General features: G+C 37.1%; 1 protein-coding gene across 1 annotated transcript in view; it reads left to right on the forward strand.

Moving 5' to 3' along the window:
• Positions 1-18465, forward strand: part of PTPRD (protein tyrosine phosphatase receptor type D) — a 366674-nt gene that overhangs the window by 229597 nt on the left and 118612 nt on the right. The window contains exons 26-28 of the mRNA XM_068973581.1: positions 1003-1115; positions 13779-13820; positions 14327-14424. Of these exons, the coding sequence (XP_068829682.1) occupies positions 1003-1115; positions 13779-13820; positions 14327-14424 (253 nt within the window). The remainder of the gene's footprint in view (positions 1-1002; positions 1116-13778; positions 13821-14326; positions 14425-18465) is intronic.

Here is an 18465-nt window from a genome sequence, read left to right on the forward strand (position 1 = left end):
GTACCACAGTCATATCAAAAAGGGACAGAGAGAGTTCCACCCACTGCTGCACCCTCCGCCCAGATAAGAATGTCTTTGCTCTGAGCAGGGTGAGATGCTATGATTATGACTCCAGCCTGGAGATTGCTGGAATCTGTATTGGGAAGAAACCACTGTTTGAAAAGTTCTCCCTTAGTTAAGTGAGTTTTTAATCTAATTCAACCTTAAGGAAAATATTTAGGTACCACTCTGTGATTATTTGTCTGGAAAAAAACATGGATAAAGCAATCTTATGAAAAACCCGACATTTGTTGCATAGACATTTTTAAAAATTGCATCATGACCCCTTAAGCAAAGATACTTACCTTGACGCCATAAACAGGCAACATGGCTTTTTCCTTGGAATTTAAAAGAGAAAAAGGATGTTGGTTGGTGTGGTCCTGATTCTCCTTCCAGGTATTAGGGTAACTTGAACTCTTAGAAATACACTTACTGTATTTATCTGCTTATGGGAAAATCCAATGCAGGTCCACTTTGTAGTCACCGGTCATGAATCCTGCAGGAAAAAGGAGTGGGGGCAGATTTAGCTGTTTAGCTTGAGGCCAAGTAGTTTCTGAGTTTATTTCCATGGTAACTACACTCATAGTATTGGTTATTAGGGTTGCTCTATCCTTTTCCTCCCAAAGAGAGCTAGTGGACCAGGAAGAAAAGCTGAACAAGTTGCCAAACCTATCTCACCAGCACCTCCTTATAAAGGCAGAGTCTCTGAATTATTTAATTCTAGAGCTAAAGGAGGACTTAGAGATCATCCACTTAAGATTTTCAGACTTGAGGAAATACTGTAGGCCAGGAGAGAAAAAAGTTAGCTTAACAAAGTCAGAAAGGTCAGAAAGTTTTCACACTACAAATGGGGACGGGTGGGGGAGGGGGAGGGTGGCAACTCACGCATAATTGTTTGCTTTTTTAAATCGATTTCAGTTTTTTTGGTTGTTTTATTCTTAAATTTTTATTCTCTCCCTATAGGAAGAGGGCAGAATCTGACTCTAGAAAGAGCAGCATACCAAACAGTAAGGAGGTCCCTTCACACCATCCAACAGACCCAGTAGAACTGAGGCGCCTTAATTTCCAAACACCAGGTAAGAAGCACGACTCATCTTGTCCAGAACACAGTGTTTCCTGAAAGTTTTATAGCCCCAGTGACATCGCCATGAGAGGTGACTGTATCACTTTATTTCAAACAGTTGTTTATCTTCCTTCTTTATTATTACTGAGACTCAGCAAAACATATGTCTTGAAAGGAAATTATATTCTTTGTGAAAATCTGAGGTGGGGTAGAAAAAGGAAAAAAATAATTTCCCTTCAAATTTTGGAAAACCTAAAGTCTTAGAAATATTTGCCATTTTTATGAGCTTATTATTAGCACAGTTGATTATTTTCAGTGACACCTATCCAGAAAGAATCCAGTTTCTTATCTTATAAAGTGAATGAGTGGATGGATGGAATGTTACCTCATTTGTCTCATTGGGAAACAATACATTTTTAAAAAATCTATTTCCCTATTAATTTGTGTCTGTGTTATTCTGAAAGAAAGGGGAGGGGAAGAGAAAAACAAGGGAAAAAATTTTTATGTTACCTTTACTAAATTTCAGTAACCAGTTTAGGTTTCTTGCTGAGGAGATGCTCAGAGTGATTGAGGATAAGAAATATATGCTTGTTTCTTAAAAGAACATTAAGTGCTTCAACAGAGGAAAAATATTATTCCTGCTGAGGTGTGCTTTGTTCAGCATTGTTAATGCAAGGCTAACTCCACTTTGCCTTTTTTCACCTAAATCTTATTTATGCCAAAATGATGAATGGTAGAGAGAGCTAAACTATACAACTGAGTAGCACTGTCTCAGTACCTAATGAAAATGAAAAAAATTAGAGAGCTGATCTAAGAAGTCCATTTGATGACAATTTGATGGTAGTATTGTATGCCAAACTGTTTGAAAGTTTTCTGTGTCAAATGGATATTCTACTCATTATGGTATACCACAGATTTACTAAACTACACATTTTCAGTGAATTGCTTAGAATTGAAAGGGCACAGTTTACTGTATTTAGCATATGTGTTGTTTTACATGTAGATATGCCATAGTAACTAGTAACTATCCAGTTAAAAGAAATGCCTGGAATTTTAAATGTGACTCTACCAATCACCATAGATGTGGGCTTTTAAAAAAATTTTTTTCTATCTCAAATGAGGTTCATTCTTTAAAAAGCAAAGATATACCTTCGTCAGCATGAAAGTTAAAAGAAATTTTCCATGTAACTAAATTTCTCCTGATGGGCATTTATTTAAGAGGCTTAGTATAAAGGCAAGGTTAGCAGCAAAATAGAGCCAGTGGGAGTGCTATCCCTCATCACCCCAGCACCAAGAGAGTGACACCTGAATGGCTACAATGCAGAAAGGGTTACTAGCAGAGTGCTGGTGGCTACAAGGGAAATACCAGTGCCTTCAACCCACATATCTCCATATTCAAGAATGCTAATAAGAATCTAATTTCCCCAATGTATGTGGGAATATTAGATCCCTTTATAGAGTAGAACATACTAAGTTCCATATAAGTCACTAGAAAGAATGTAGGGGTATAATTGAAGTGAAATTGCTTTTATCAACAACAGCTTTAACAAAATAAAATGGGGACTTAGTCGTGTCCAACTCTTTACAGCCCCATGGACTGTAGCCCACCAGGCTCCTCTGTCCATGGAATTCTCCAGGCAAGAATACTGGAGTGGGCAGCCATTCCTTCTCCAAGAGATCTTCCTGACCCAGGGATCAAACCTGGGTCTCCTGCATTGCAGGCAGATTCTATACCATTTGAGCCATTTAACTAAGATTAAACTTACCCCAAATGGATAATGGAATAAAGTGGGCAAACAGTAAAAAGGAGAGAGGTGGTTTAAGAGGAATAAAATAAAACAGGAGAAATTGTCCCAAGATCCTAGCATGTGTATTCATCAAGGCAGCGCTACGCTGTCACCGCCTGCTCAGTTAAGCAGTCTAGTGTGTGTGCCTCCCAAGCTCTAGAATGTGGCCTGCTGTCATGAAAATCTGACGTTAACAAAGAAAACAGACTCAGGTGTTAATGTGAAATTCGTAGAGAATGTTTCAGCTTGCTTCAGCCAGTGTGGATTCTAGCCGGTGGCTATGAATTTAATTACTTGCTGATAGGATAAGAGTAGAAGTTGGGATTGTTAACCAAGTAGCTTTATTGTGCTAATCCTCCCTGATTTGTACATAATCAAGGGCTTTGCTGGATGACCAAATAAAATGATTCTTTTATTCTAAAGCAATTTTCTTAGGTATTGCACAGGAGGCAATTTTAATTTTTACTTATATTTTTGGATTTTAAACCATTCACCCTTGAGTTTCTGAAATGTGCTTTTATATACATCATACCTTTGTGTATATAGTTATGTACAACTATTATATAATATGACGATGTTACTTAATAACAATCCATGATTTTCAATGAAATCAGAAACTTGTGATTTATGTAACCAGCCCCTAGCACAGAATTTGATCTTGAAAGCAAATTGATTTCTACTTCTGATGAGTCTGTTGTGGATGATAAAATGTCAAACTAACATTATCATTTGAAATTCAGTAGATCTTTCAGAAGGTAAAGGAAGCTTATTGCTTAGTTCACTGATTCTTAATTCTACTTTCCTTTAAAAAAAAATCATCTTGTAAATTAAAAATCTATTTACATTTTGAGTTACTTATTTTTGTTGGAGCGTGTGGGTTTAAAGAGCCAGATCTTTTTCCCAAATTCTGCTTCATATTCAAAAGATATTGAAACATACACACAAAATTTCATATAGATACAGTATTTGGCATTAAGTACTTCAAAGAATTATTTCCCTAATTGTAGTACCACAAACACATATGTCTGGGTCCGGGAAGGAAAAAGCGTCAGAATTTTGTCTCTCGGCACTCAGTTGAACACAAAGTGAAAACAGAGAAATCTGTTCTTCTCATGATACCGTCTCTGCGAAGTTGTGGGATGTGGAGAGGAGCTTTGCTTTAAGCATACTTGCCAAATTTGGGGTGATAATCAGGTCCTTCTGTTTGTTAGACACTGTATTCAAGCATCTAGACGGGACTAGAAATGCTCGCCCTTTGCAAATTAAGAGCAGGTACCTCTGCTTGTAGGTATTTTCCACGAATATATTTATCTGTCTGTTAAGGATTTCAGGTGGCAGTATGCAGCCAGGTTGTAATTGTGAGAACCTGATCTGCCTAATCTCTTTAAGAGACCATGGTTTACAACAGTGACATCACTTAATGGTCTGCAGGGACAGTCAGAACTGGTGTGGAGTATGTCAATTGAAGGGATCATTTAGCTAAGGTGAGACTTACAACTTCAAGTGGATAATGGAATAAAATGGACACAATGAGTAAGTGAGGGAAGAGATGTAGTAGAAGAATGTTCTAGAATTAGTAACTAGTCATCAATTTTTATAAATCTTTAAGATCTGTGAAGGAAGGGAAGATAAATACTCACTTATAAAAGATGCTTTTAATGAAACCCCTAATTAAGCCTTACACATCTCTGTGGACAGTGGTAACTGGATATGTGTTAGGATGGCTGATAGATGAGTTACATGTTAAACAAAAGTGAACTACTTTTTGGGTGGGAAGAAAGCTTTTCTTATAAAAAGAAATTCTAAGTTACTTTATAATCGACCCATCAATATTTCTTATTTATAAAAGTAGCACATGTTTACTGAGGAAATTTTTTTTAATAGAAAGTAAGCTTAACAATGGGAGAAGGCAGTGGCACCCCACTCCAGCACTCTTGCCTGGGAAATCCCATGGGCGGAGGAGCCTGGTAGGCCGCAGTCCATGGGGTTGCGAAGAGTTGGACATGACTGAATGACTTCACTTTCACTTTTCACTTTCCTGCATTGGAGAAGGAAATGGCAACCCACTCCAGTGTTCTTGCCTGGAGAATCCCAAGGACTGGGGAGCCTGATGGGCTGCCGTCTATGGGATTGCACAGAGTCAGACATGACTGAAGTGACTTAGCAGCAGCAGCAAACTTAACAATAGTTATACTTAGGTTATGGCTATATAGTTGTGCAGTGTATTATTTAAATTTTGTGTGTGATCTTTATAAGTTGTAAAAGGCAAAAAAAAATACTTTGGAAAATAAAAATTACTCTTTATCTCACTTTTTCTTCTTTTGACATATTTAAAATAAAATGTAAATGATTTCCTATACTCTCAATTTTACTCTCCAGAAATATCTACCATAAGGAGTTTCATGCATATATTTCCAGAATTTTTTGTGTATACAGTTCTTTAAAATGATAATATATATATAGCAGGTATATAGATACAGATGCATTTACATGAAATTTCCTATTTTAATATTTAACTGCATTTTCCAAGCTAATACAGGAAGTTTTATCTCCTTTAAAGGCTGATGGTATTGATGATATTCTGTTGAACAGATGTCACAAAATATATCATCTGAGTCCTTATTAATGGAGGCTAACTCATTTCCTGCATTTTGCTCTTACAAAACATACTATACTGAGCAGTTCTGAGCCCAGACCTTTTCACATTGCCGTTATTTCTGAATGATGGGCACCTGGGAGTGTGATGGCTGAGCCCTAGGGCAGGCACATTTTACTTTACCATTTTGATAGAGCTCGTCAGTGATGGATATTTTTGAAATACTGTAAAAAGCCTTACCTACTGAGTAGCCCATCTGGGAGGTGGCCTCTAGAATTGGACACAATGACTAAAATATAATATTGTCAAAAGATGGTGATTTCTAAGAAAACCAAAACATTACTGGTATGTGGTCCTATTTCTATTGTTTCCAACACAGCAAATTTAGAAGTTCAGCATCTTAAAGAAATAAGCTTTCTTTCTAGTATTAAAAAAAAAACGTAAAGGAACATGTAACTAATACCATCTTGTGGCATGCTAGTCAGCATCTTTCTTTGTGCCTGCAGACTTCTCCCTCAGACCAATCCACTTTGCTCTGAATTGTTTAGATTTTTTATTTTTTTCCTAAAAAATTTTTTCTTCCAGTATCTGTACCCCTTACTTAGAATCCTCTCTCCCCCTACTCCCAATTTTTATTTTTTCCCACACAAAAACAAAACTCTAGACTTCGTACCTGCACCTTTTAGGAAAAGAAATTTAAAAATTGATCAGATGGTACAATGTAAAAACCTCATTTTCATTCCACGAATGACCTTAATATGTTTTGCCCTAAAGCATACATGGACGGTAGATGATTGATGGGCTGTGAAAAACAAAAACAAACCCATAAAATGTTAACGTATCAGAAATAGCAGTATCAGCCACAGAAATGTCTGCATAGCAACTGAGTGATTTTGAAAGCTCTTGAGGCATCTCTTCTGATGCACTAGTAGTATTAACTGGATCAGTGCTAAAAAAAATCAATTTTTATACGTATCTCCTTATATTTTATTTTGTACTGTAGGAAGCGTAGGCATATACCTAAATGAATAATACTAGATATACTCTTTTTGTATTTCAGAAACATTGGTTCTTTGCATCTAAATGCTAAATTTCCGATATAAAGGAACACGGTTTGTTCAAATCCTGCATTTTGAGAAATTCTACATAAAAATGAATTTTAATAATGTCATTTAGTGCTCACCTGAAAAAGCACTCTTGGAGTACCTTTCCCTTAATGATGATCCTAGTCATGGATTAAGTCAAAATGTCATTGTACTAAGAAGCAATTATACCTTACAAATCAATGTTCTCTTTCGTCTTTAATTCACCATTCATTTGTGAGGCAAATTGTAAACATAGAGTATTTATAGTTATTGAAGTTATGCTAAGTAGTTCATAAATGATGTGGAAAGCTGTCAAATATTTTGTAAACTAAGTTGCTATGATTTATTAAGTCAGGTAGGTATAATTCTGATTTGATGAACAAAATAACGTTTCTCTGTTCCATGGCCACGACCTGTTCTTCAGTCTTTATCACAATATGTTAAGGAAAACCATGAAGACAGTGTTACTACATTATCACACATGAATATTAACAGCAAAGTCATCTAAGAGATGTTCCACTACTATTAGTGACCCCAAAACCTCCAGTTAACAAAGTTTTTATGAGGTTTTAAAGTATCTACTGGCATTTAATGCAGTGTTTAAAAAATAAGGCAAGTATTTGATAAACATTTCTCTATATATAAAAAATTCTTTTGAAACTTAATATTGGTTAGAGTACTGGCCTCATAAAATAGAACATTTGAAAAGCAAAAACATGATATTTCGGGGGGGTTTGAAAACATGTGTGCTGTATAGCACTACAGGTTTTAACATGAACTAAATGTATACATGTAACATTTTCATGGAAGCTCACAATGTCTTGGTAAGACATAACAAAAAAAACAGGTGTGTGTATGAGTGTCCTTTACTTGTTCCCCACCACCAACACAAGCATACCTTCTAAATGAAGCTAATATATGATTTTAGTGTGACCTTGGTCTGGCCTCTGTTCTACTGGGCCATGAGCTTCAAGAGACCCTGTGCAGAGAGGTGACAGGCCTGAGGCCAGCATCTTAACTCAGGTAGCCCTGAGGCCCATCAGGGTTTAGCTGCTGACCAGCTGGGTTATTAGGCAAGCCACTTTCCCTGTCTGAGCTTCTGGTTTCCTCAGATGTAACTCAGGATAATCTGGTAAAGATATACCAAAATAAGGCATACTAAGCACCTGGCACATAGTAAGAGGTAATTCCTTTAGATTTAATGTTCAGTTCACATTTATTGGGCTTCCCTGGTGGCTCAGAGGTTAAAGCGTCTGCCTGCAATGCGGGAGACCTGGGTTCGATCCCTGGGTTGGGAGGATCCCCTGGAGAAGGAAATGGCCACCCACTCCAGTATTCTTGCCTGGAGAACCCCTGGATGGAGGAGCCTGGTGGGCTGCAGTCCACGGGGTCGCAAAGAGTCGGACACGACTGAGTGACTTCACTTTCACTTTCTCAAACTGAGAATAGTTTATGATGCCATGTTACTGCATGAACAGTCCAATTTCACAACTCCATATTTATGTATGTGACACCACTCTCCCAGGGATGTTCAATGATTTAAGAGATAGCATAGCATTAGGGAACTTAATGAGAAGTTCCCTAAATGAGAACTGGTAAGGTGTGCCATAGTGTACTGATAATGATGGCCTTGATCAAGTCCTTCTGCTCCTCTGAGCTTCATTTGCCCTCCTAGTGGACTTACGTGGAGAGGAGTGGGGATGGAGGATGAACCATGGGGGAGGTACACATTGCCCAGTCCCACACACAATCCTCAGTGTCTCTCCTAGTGACACACATATGCTGCCTCTCACTTTCAGCATTCTTAGGTTTTAATTCACACACCAAAGGAACATTCCGCTCTTCTCAAACAGAGGTCACTGTTAGCCACATGTGGCCTCCAAAGGTCTTTTCTTTGACCCCCACTGGATTTCAACAAGATTTTTAATCAATAGTGGAAAAAGAGGAAAGCAACATAATTGTCTGGGTTTTCAGTTGCTACTGAAAGCCTGAGAAGCCTCATCCTCTTGGCTCTGTAGTATCACTTGGAAGATATCTGCTAGAGCTTTCCAACCTTCTAGAAGCTCTCCACAGTCTATAGCATCCCTAAGGATAATCCTGACACTGAAAGAGAATATCAGCTGCCATTCATCACAAGTGTATTTTTTTTTAAATAGGGAAATATTTCTCTTTCCTGAGACTTCATATTGAAAGTAGAGAAATGAAAACCAGTCCTAGGCGATTCCTAGTTGCACAAAAATGGGGAGGAATACATTTTTTGTGAGTGTTTACTATTCAGTATCTGTTGACACATTTACTTCTTTTCCTAACTGACTTGGGCCCTTTAGCACTGGAAACTTTGCCCCCTGCTTTAGACGATCATAACCTCAATTCCAGAAATAAAACAGTAGAATGCCAAAATCACATATGATTTTGTTACTTACTATGGGCTAAATAATAATGGGCTAAAATATACAGATCACTTAACTTTCCTAGTCTTCAGAACTCTTTTATAAAATGAAAATGCTGGACTAAGTAATGTCTCAGTTCAGTTCAGTCGCTCAGTCAAGTCCTACTCTTTGCGACCCCATGAATCGCAGCATGCCAGGCCTCCCTGTCCATCACCAACTCCCGGAGTTCACCAAAACCCACGTCCATCGAGTCAGTGATGCCATCCAGCCATGTCATCCTCTGTCATCCCCTTCTCCTCCTGCTCCCAATCCCTCCCAGCATCAGAGTCTTTTCCAATGAGTCAACTCTTCACATGAGGTGGCCAAAGTACTGGAGTTTCAGCTTTAGCATCATTCCTTCCAAAGAAATCCCAGGGCTGATCTCCTTCAGAATGGACTGGTTGGATGTCCTTGCAGTCCAAGGGACTCTCAAGAGTCTTCTCCAACACCTCAGTTCAAAAGCATCAATTCTTTGGCACTCAGCCTTCTTCACAGTCCATCTCTCACATCCATACATGACCACAGGAAAAACCATAGCCTTGACTAGATGGACCTTAGTCGGCAAAGTAATGTGTGTCTAAGGCACCATTATTTTTAAAGTTTTACATCTCATAAGGAAACCATTACACAGTTACTATCAAAAAAAAAAAAAAGTAGCCATCCTGTTTTTTCCTCCAACCTAAGGCAGATTTCATTGACTACATCTGTCATTTTTCATGTTGACAGTGTGCATTGTTGATATCATAACTCCATAATGAAAACTCTGCTCTGATGCAATGGGTGCCTTCCTTTAAAATGCATTTATGTTGTGCATTTGTAGCTTTGAACTGATGAGGTCGAGACCCTAGCAAGTCCTCATCAGCTGTGAACTGCACTTCAAGTTCTTTGCTGCTAATAATAGCTAAAGCACTAAAGCTTCCTAAGCGAGACCTAAAGCAGATTCAAGGGTATCAACAGGAGAAAGCTGATCTCATTCTTATATACTCTAATATGATTTTTGAATGAAAAAAGTTTCAGGCCCTCCCCCCAAAAATCCTCAAAGGACTGAAACATATTACTGGGGAATTCTAAAAATGTCAAAGTCTGGCTCCCGTACCCAGATATTCTGAGTTAATTGGTCAGGTGTGCAGCCTGGAAAGAACGGATTTTAAAGCACCTCAAAAGATGCTAATGTGAAAACACTGTTTTAATAAAAACATTGGTTCCCAGACTGTGAGCAGTGACCAGGTTGCCAAACAAAAGAGTGAAAAAATACTTTGGTGAGGTCAAATTCATAATTTTCTCAGTGTCTCCTGTTTCATTCAGATTCTAACATACTTGATTATATCCTGTAAACTTTATTTGCACATTGGACAATGGAGAAGTTTAGGAAGAATTATATAATAGCATTTTGCAACAGATCCTTGGTGATTATATTCTGAAATGAGCTAAAGAGCTTCATGTTAAATAATAAATGCTGGAGAGGGTGTGGAGAAAAGGGGACCCTCCTACTGTTGGTGGGAAAGTAAATCAGTGCACTATGGCGAACGGTGTGGAGGTTCCTTAAGAAAAAGCTGACGATATTTCCAGAGAAAACTAATTTGAAAAGATACGCGCACCCTCAATGTTCATAACAGCACTATTTACAATAACCAAGACACAGAAGAAATCTAAAATGCCCATCGACAGATTAATGGATAAAGAAGATGTTGTGTGTGTGTGTGTGTGTGTGTGTGTGTGTGTATACATACACACACACATACACACTGGAGTATCTTACTCAGCCATAGAAACGAATGAAATACTATTTGCAGCAACATGGATGCACCTAGAGATTATCATATTGTACTAAGTGATGTCAGACAAAGACAAATAACATATCACTTATGTGTCAAATCTAAAGTATACAAATAGACTTATTTACTAAACAGAAACAGCTTCACAGATATAAAAAGCGAACTTATAGTTACCAAAGAGGAGAGGATGGGGGAGGAGTAAATTAGGAGTTTCAGTTCAGTTCAGTTCAGTTCAGTTGCTCAGTGGTGTCCAGCTCTTTGCAACCCCATGAACTGCAGCAAATACAAACTTGCTCAGTCGTGCCCCACTCTTTGTCACCCTATCCAGCTCCTCTGTGCATGGAATTCTCGAGGCAAGAACACTGGAGTGGGTAGCCATTCCCTTCTCCAGGGGCTCTTTCCAACCCACGATTGAATCTGGATCTCCAGCATTGCAGACAGACTATTTTACTAGCTGAGCCACCAGGGAAGCCCAACATGCAAGTTTCTAGTCTATAGCACAGGGAACGATATTCAATATATTGTAATAAACAATAAATGGGAAAAAGTATAAAAAAGTATATATACACGTATAACTGAATCATTTTGTTGTATACCAGAAACTAACAGAACACTGTAAATCAACTACACTTTAATTTTAAAAATAATAATGAAAATAAACGAGTTTCATGTCAGAGGAGTTTCATCCCAGATCTATTCTTTAGCATAATTTTTATGTTGACATTTACTTATTTTGAATACATATATGATATGCATATATATACATCATATATTCTTATAAGGTAATTTGGCTAGCTAAAAAAATGTGCTAAACTTCATTGAAAAAATTGACAATTGCATAATTTTCTATTTTGTAGACTCTAAGTGTTCCTCACCCCTCAAAGAAAAGATACAGTTACATTTAAAACCTTCACATATGAACTACCTCCATGAGACCCTTCTCGACTCAGAAATCCTGAATATTTTGAAATGAGTTATAAAGAAGTGACTCCAGAATTTATCTAGCTGCCCACTTTTATTTTTACACAAAAAGAAATTTAGGTGCTTGGTAACAGAAGGTTTGTCTCTTACTAGTAGATGGCAGGCCTAGAAGTAGAACTCCTGTTCAGTATACTGGCCTAGGGTTTCTTCTCCTGAACCATCAGGTTCCCACAAGCTCTCCTCCCCTTTCTGTGGAGCATCCATATTGACATTTTTACTGGTCCTAGTGCTTTGGTGCAATATCGCCAGATCATAAATAATGATTCTTGAATGCCATGTTATCTTTGCCTGTGATATGTACATATGCTTAATTAGAATGTAATGGATCAGTACAGATTTGCTTGGATTTCTCTGTCATTAGCTTCCAAAGTAATACATCCAGACCACGTGCCAGTGCATGCCAGAAGTAAATATTGGTTGATTATGATGGTCTTCTACTGCTGTTATACTAATGCTTTTCCCATCTCCAACTGGCTTTACTTTTGCAGCTTTGAGCAGTAATTCAGTCCCCTACGCCTCCCTGATTGGCTCTGTGTCCTCCCTCTCTAGCCAAACCACCACTCAGTCCATATATGATAATAACTCTCTCCCACGATTCGCTCGAAAAGGTCTAAACATCTTTGTCTCTATTATTTTCTCTGTTAAAGCACTGTAATGGATGTCCACATCATTTCATCTCCAAACGAGCCTACCGTCTCTTGTGCCTTTGCATTTCCATTCTTGTCATTGGGGGTGCCTCATCTGGATAAGATCACTAGAATTCTTAGATCACTGTCTCTCAACTGCTCCTCCCACAAAATGGAGATGAGTTCAGCGCTACCGTCTACAGGGAAACGTTCTAGAAACGGGTTCCAGCATTTAGGTCCAAGTGCATAATCACATCAGCAACGAAGAGTTTCTCCTTCCCAGCTGACTCATTTTTATTGGATCTTCCAGATACTAAAGTACTGCCTATCACAGCACAGTGCTAAAATGATTGTCTGGGAGAAGCAAGATAGTTTTTTACTTAACTTACCAAACCATTGATGATTTGGCATTAGAGACAAAGGAACTCATTGGCTTTCAATATCAGTACAATATTTAAAATACCCATAAAGTAATTACAAAGTAATTGCATGTTGTGCTGACTTAATGGTCACCATACTTCAGCCTGACACCCTCCAGAGAGTCCCAGGGACAGCAGAATGTCCACAGGGACAGGGTCTCCAGCTTGAGCCCCTCCCTGACTTTTTTTTTTCACTTCAGAGGCCTCCCTGGTGGCATGCTAGTTCAAGTCTTTCTACTCAGCTGGAATTTGCACCTATAAGACATGAGTCAGCAATGGTCTCTTATGGTGCTTTTGCAAAATTAATCAGAAGTAAAATATAAATCATATGAAAAATGAAAAATCATTATAAAGACACTGGAATCACCATAGTTAGTGGTGGTTTATTTTTAACAGAATCGATGAATACCTTCAGCTGGCAGACTGAACTAAGATGTATCACCCCCATGTCACTGCTTTCTTTTACCACCTTCTTTTTCCTCTTCATCCTTTCACAATTTGCTCCCTTTCCTGCATTCAATTCCCATTAGTGGACAAAGATGTTTACACCTGAAGTAGATTGTAGGTTTGCTAGGGGTTGAATAATGGGGACTTGGGGCAAAATATCACCAAGCTGTCAGTGTGGCCATTGATAAATGTCCAGGAGAAGGCTGCAACCCCAACCTCTACAATCTGCTACTAGTGGAAACATTTTTGAAACTCAGTTTTGTGTCTGATTTTGTCATCAGTGATTATTGTCTATAGTCTGTGGTGCATGTCATTCTTTGTGTTCATGTTTGCATGTGAATGTCAGTCACCTACAGGTTTGTGAAATATTAAAGCGATCTTAATCTAGTCACAATGTATATCAATCCTGTTAAAACCTGCAGCATTTTTATTAGTGCTATTTAAAAGTATATCAGGCTATCCATTTCTTTTTTTTTTTTTTTAACAAATTTGTTCTGTTTTATTTTATTTACACCATCATTTCCTTTGCAGGTTCAGATGATTCCGGTTACCCTGGTAACCTTCATTCTTCAAGTTAGTTTTCCTTGATTCTGCATAAGTCACTTTATGTTTCCTATCAAGCTACAACTCTTTCCCTTTTTAGGCCTTTCTCAGTGTGTATTTTCTTAGTTCACTTTACACCATTTAATTCCACACAATTTCCATTTCACACAGTGCAGGAGAAGGAGTTTGAAATGACATAACAGTCATTACTCAAAGCAGAAGTTGACATCAAGCCTGACTGTCAGTTTTCTCCACTAGCTAACTGCATTGATTCATAGCACAATAACACTTTCTTTCACATTAGGAGTATTAGTTTGGAGATTATGCTTGGTGACTTTTCATTTGGCTACAAAATTCATCCTTCCAGAGCATGTCCTGCTTTGAGTAACCAAACTATCTGCCTGCTTCTTCACATTAAACATCTTTACTACTCACGTATTTTCAGGCCATTTCTAACTATAGTATTCTCTGTATTTTGGAATAGTTAGCATTACTTTCATCTGTTTTCAAATGTCTGTATTCTTTCCTTTTAATAGGTATGGCTAGCCATCCTCCAATACCTATCTTGGAACTTGCAGATCACATTGAAAGGTTGAAAGCAAATGACAACTTGAAGTTTTCCCAGGAATATGAGGTAATTCAGTGTGTTTATACTTGTCAGTATTTTCAAGAATTATTCCCCTCTTCTTTCGGATCATATCCATCAGTTCTTTTTCCTTTAAATATGACTCAGCATCTGATACAAAAGTTTACAACAAATAGCCAACTTAAAAGTATCTGTATAATTAATAGAATAGTCGTACTTTTAAAAGTATCTAATTTTTTATGTTTGTTCAGTGTTATTTAATGAGGTTGGTTTATCTTTCCTGATTTCAAATTAATATACTGAATGTATAAGCTTCCCCGTATACCATATGAGTGCCAGATACACTAAATTATGGTGAGAAAGCTTACTGAAAAAGAAATTACAGAGAATAAGCAGATTTCCCAGTGTTCTTGGTCAGTTTACATGGCCTGAAAACTGTAATTATTAAGGACATACACGTGATTTTACCCATTCAGTATAAAATCATATTCGAGCTAATATGAAGACAGTATTCTGTTCCCAGGCTGTTGCGTGTTTCAGAAGCAGTGGTGGACTTAACAGCATCTTACATTGTCAGAGTCCTTAAAGGTTGTATGTTAGTCCTTGATGAAAATGAATAAAAAAGTGTTGTGTATGTGTGGGTATTTGGATATTGTGTCATTTATCAAGCAGAAGATTGTGAACCTGAGTATCGTATTCCTCAGAAACAGGGACCCATAGTGGAACCAATTCACGGATTATTTATAACGGAATGATCATTTATCTTTTAGATCAAGTTTAACTAGCATAAGCATAAGAGTAAAATGTCCAAATAAAGTCTTATAATTGTGCCAGATAACAAAACTGAAACTGTTCAGTTTCTACCATGAAGAGGTTCTTCTGGTGTACTTAATGGGAATCTTAAAACACATCCTTGTTATTGCCCTTGATTTCTCTATTATCGGCCTGAAATGAGGCTGATGAACTGGATTTCTCTCAGTTCCTACCAACTCTAACATTTTGCCCTGTCATATTTGGTTAGAAAACTCTAAGAACAGCCCTAACCTCAAGTGGCTAGAGAGTTATCAACCACATGAAGAAGCTCCATGTAAGAGGATGTGGAGCAGTGGGGCCTGTGGCAATCTGGACATTTGCATGGATTTCCTAGTCTTTAAACATTCAATTTTTGATTATTTTATTGTACTTCCTAAGCAAAACATATCTGTAACCCCATATACATTCAGTCTCAAGAGCTGGTAACCTTTTACTCAGTTTGCATATTCCAACATCTTTGTTGATGGAACACAAAGGAGATTTTGTTTGCTCACTCATTGGTTAAATTATATTTTCACTTATTCTCTTTCAAGCATTTACGGGAATATTTCAGTTTTAGGAAACACATTGGATTGTGAATTATTTTCTAAATGGTCTGTTTCTTATTTCTTTCCTATTCTTCCTCTTAGTCATAACGGCTCTCTTTACATTGTGCAGTATTCTTGAAAATAGTTTCTGGTTTGAGGCTTCAGATTGAAAATTGAGTTTTAAAAAGAAAACAAGGTATATGATGAATGCCATTTGGGGCAACATAAAATCACATAGTTAAGTGTTAGCTTTCACTAGCCAGAGTTTTTAGCACTGCCAACCTGCTCTTTATTGTTATTGTAAGTGTTGTTATTGTTATTCTTAGTGTGTTTCTATGTGTGATATTTTCATGGCCCCACTTTAACACATTATGTGTGATTATGAATGATATGATGGGTCACAGAAATACACTTGATAGCTCAACTTGTTAATAAGCCATTAATTAACTTTCTACGCTTATAAGTTTAAACCATTAACAATATCTGCATTATTCAAGCAGTCTCAGTTGTATGCATTGACTAGAGTAACTTGCCTCCTTTAAATACAAGATTTCTCTAGAAATGCTGCATGTAAAGATACTCTAATGACACTCATTTAGCCATTAGATTAGAAGTGCTCCTTGAAAGTAGTTATGAACTTCATGCTGGCAGCACTCCCATTAAGAACTCCCCGAGTAGCCGTTGACATGATAGCCCACACTGACTTCACCGTTTATCATGACGATGATCTGTGATTAAAGCTCCCTGGGCATGAATTGACTCTACTGTGCCTTAACAGCCATGAAGGGGATATTTAAGTGTTGTGTTCATCTGTGATAATATGATAAAGACTTCGGCATAGTATTTTAGACCAGAGAACAACACACTGGAAGAAGTTTTTTTTAATCGTTTTTTTTTTGACATATTATCTCTATGTAAACTTGAATAGATTTTTCACTGTTTTTCAGTGAGGAGAGACAAGTCATATTACTTTCAAACATAATTATTTTAGCATAATCACTATAGATTAATGTTTACTCAGACCTCTCAAGATGGGTGAAGCTAAATCTGCTACTCTGATTCTAAAATTAAAATAGGAGTTAAATGCATGAAAACCTGTTTATACTGATTCTGAGGTTAGACTAGGAGGAAGTGAGTTTAAATTATAAAGCAATATTATTAGATTATGTGAGAGACTTCCTTTACTATAAAGAAAATTGAAGTCAGATTCATGACAGTTGGAAGAAGAAACCTGAGGAATTAGTATAACTGCATCTTGAAGGTCTTTACAATTAGGTTTTTATTTTCTTCAATGAGACTGCCAAGTCCTACTAGAATTTAAGTGGCCAGAATATGAGGATAGCATCTAGAATGCAGAGAAATTAAATTTGGTATCACTGTCAAAAGTCAGTACATCAGGCTGGTGAATGTTTCGGCTGATTTAGAATCGATGTGCACATCTTGCCAAACAAACTCCTAGCTACTGTTTACATATGGATCATTTGGAAGCCCAATTAAAATCCGAATTCCTTGTCCGAACTTCAAAAATTCTAGTCTAGTAATTCAACCATGCTAATTATGAATGTTTATTTTATTTCTTTATCTCAAGTTATATTGAGACATAACTGAAATTTAACATTGTATTAGTTTATCATACAGTGTGATTTGATATATGCATATATTGCAAAAGGATTACCACAATAAATTTAGTTACAGTCTATCACTTAACATAACTACAAATTATTTTTTCTTGTAATGAGAACTCTGAATATCTATCCTTAACAACTTTCAAATATACATCACATTATTGTTAAATAGCCACATGCTGTATATTACATCCTCAGGACTTATACAGTTAACCCTTGAACAACATGAATATGAACTGCACAAGTCCATTTATACATGGATGTTTTTCAATAGCAAAACCCAGTTATAAATTATAGTATTAACTGCTACATTGTTCAAGAGTCAGTTGTAAAATGGAAGCTTATACCTTTTGACCACTTTGACTCATTTCTTCCATCATCTACCTTATGCCTCTGACAATGACCAATCTGTTTTGTGTTTCCGAGAATTTTGTTTTTTTTAGATTCCATCTAAGTCAAGTCATACAATATTTTTCTGTCTGGTTTATTTCCTTTATCATGATGCCCATGCCCTCAAAGTCTATCAGTGTTGTTGCAAATGGCAGAATCTTATTTAAGACTGAATCTTATTTAAGACTGAATAATATTATTATAATGATGATGATAATAATCTTATTTAAGACTGAATCTTATCTAAGACTGTGTGTGTGTGTGTGTGTGTGTGTGTGTGTGTACACAATACACATATGTCCCTCCAATCATCATTTCACCATTCCTCAGATGGCAAATATATCTGTGTATGAGATCAATTTGATAGCCATCACGATCAGCATTATCAATATCATATACATGAATCCTGTTTATATTAGATTGACTGTAAGTAACTAGACACAGGTTTGATCCCTGGGTAAGATCCCCTGGAAGTGGAAATGGCAACCCACTCCAGTGTTCTTGCCTGGGAAATCCCATGATGGGCTACAATCCATGGGATCACAAAGAGTCAGACACAACTTAGCGACTGAACAAGAAATTAACTTCAGCTCCTAGAGTCTGCTTAAAGGAAAATAAAGGGCCATTTTTTGTATTTATTGTATATCATCTATTATACATGTATTATAAATTATATATTTATATGGAAGCAAATGCCATCCATTAGGTTATGCTGCAAAAACTTTTATCTGAAG

The sequence above is a fragment of the Capricornis sumatraensis genome, chromosome 6 (genome assembly GCF_032405125.1).
Source record: "Capricornis sumatraensis isolate serow.1 chromosome 6, serow.2, whole genome shotgun sequence".
Taxonomy (NCBI): Eukaryota; Metazoa; Chordata; class Mammalia; order Artiodactyla; family Bovidae; genus Capricornis; species Capricornis sumatraensis.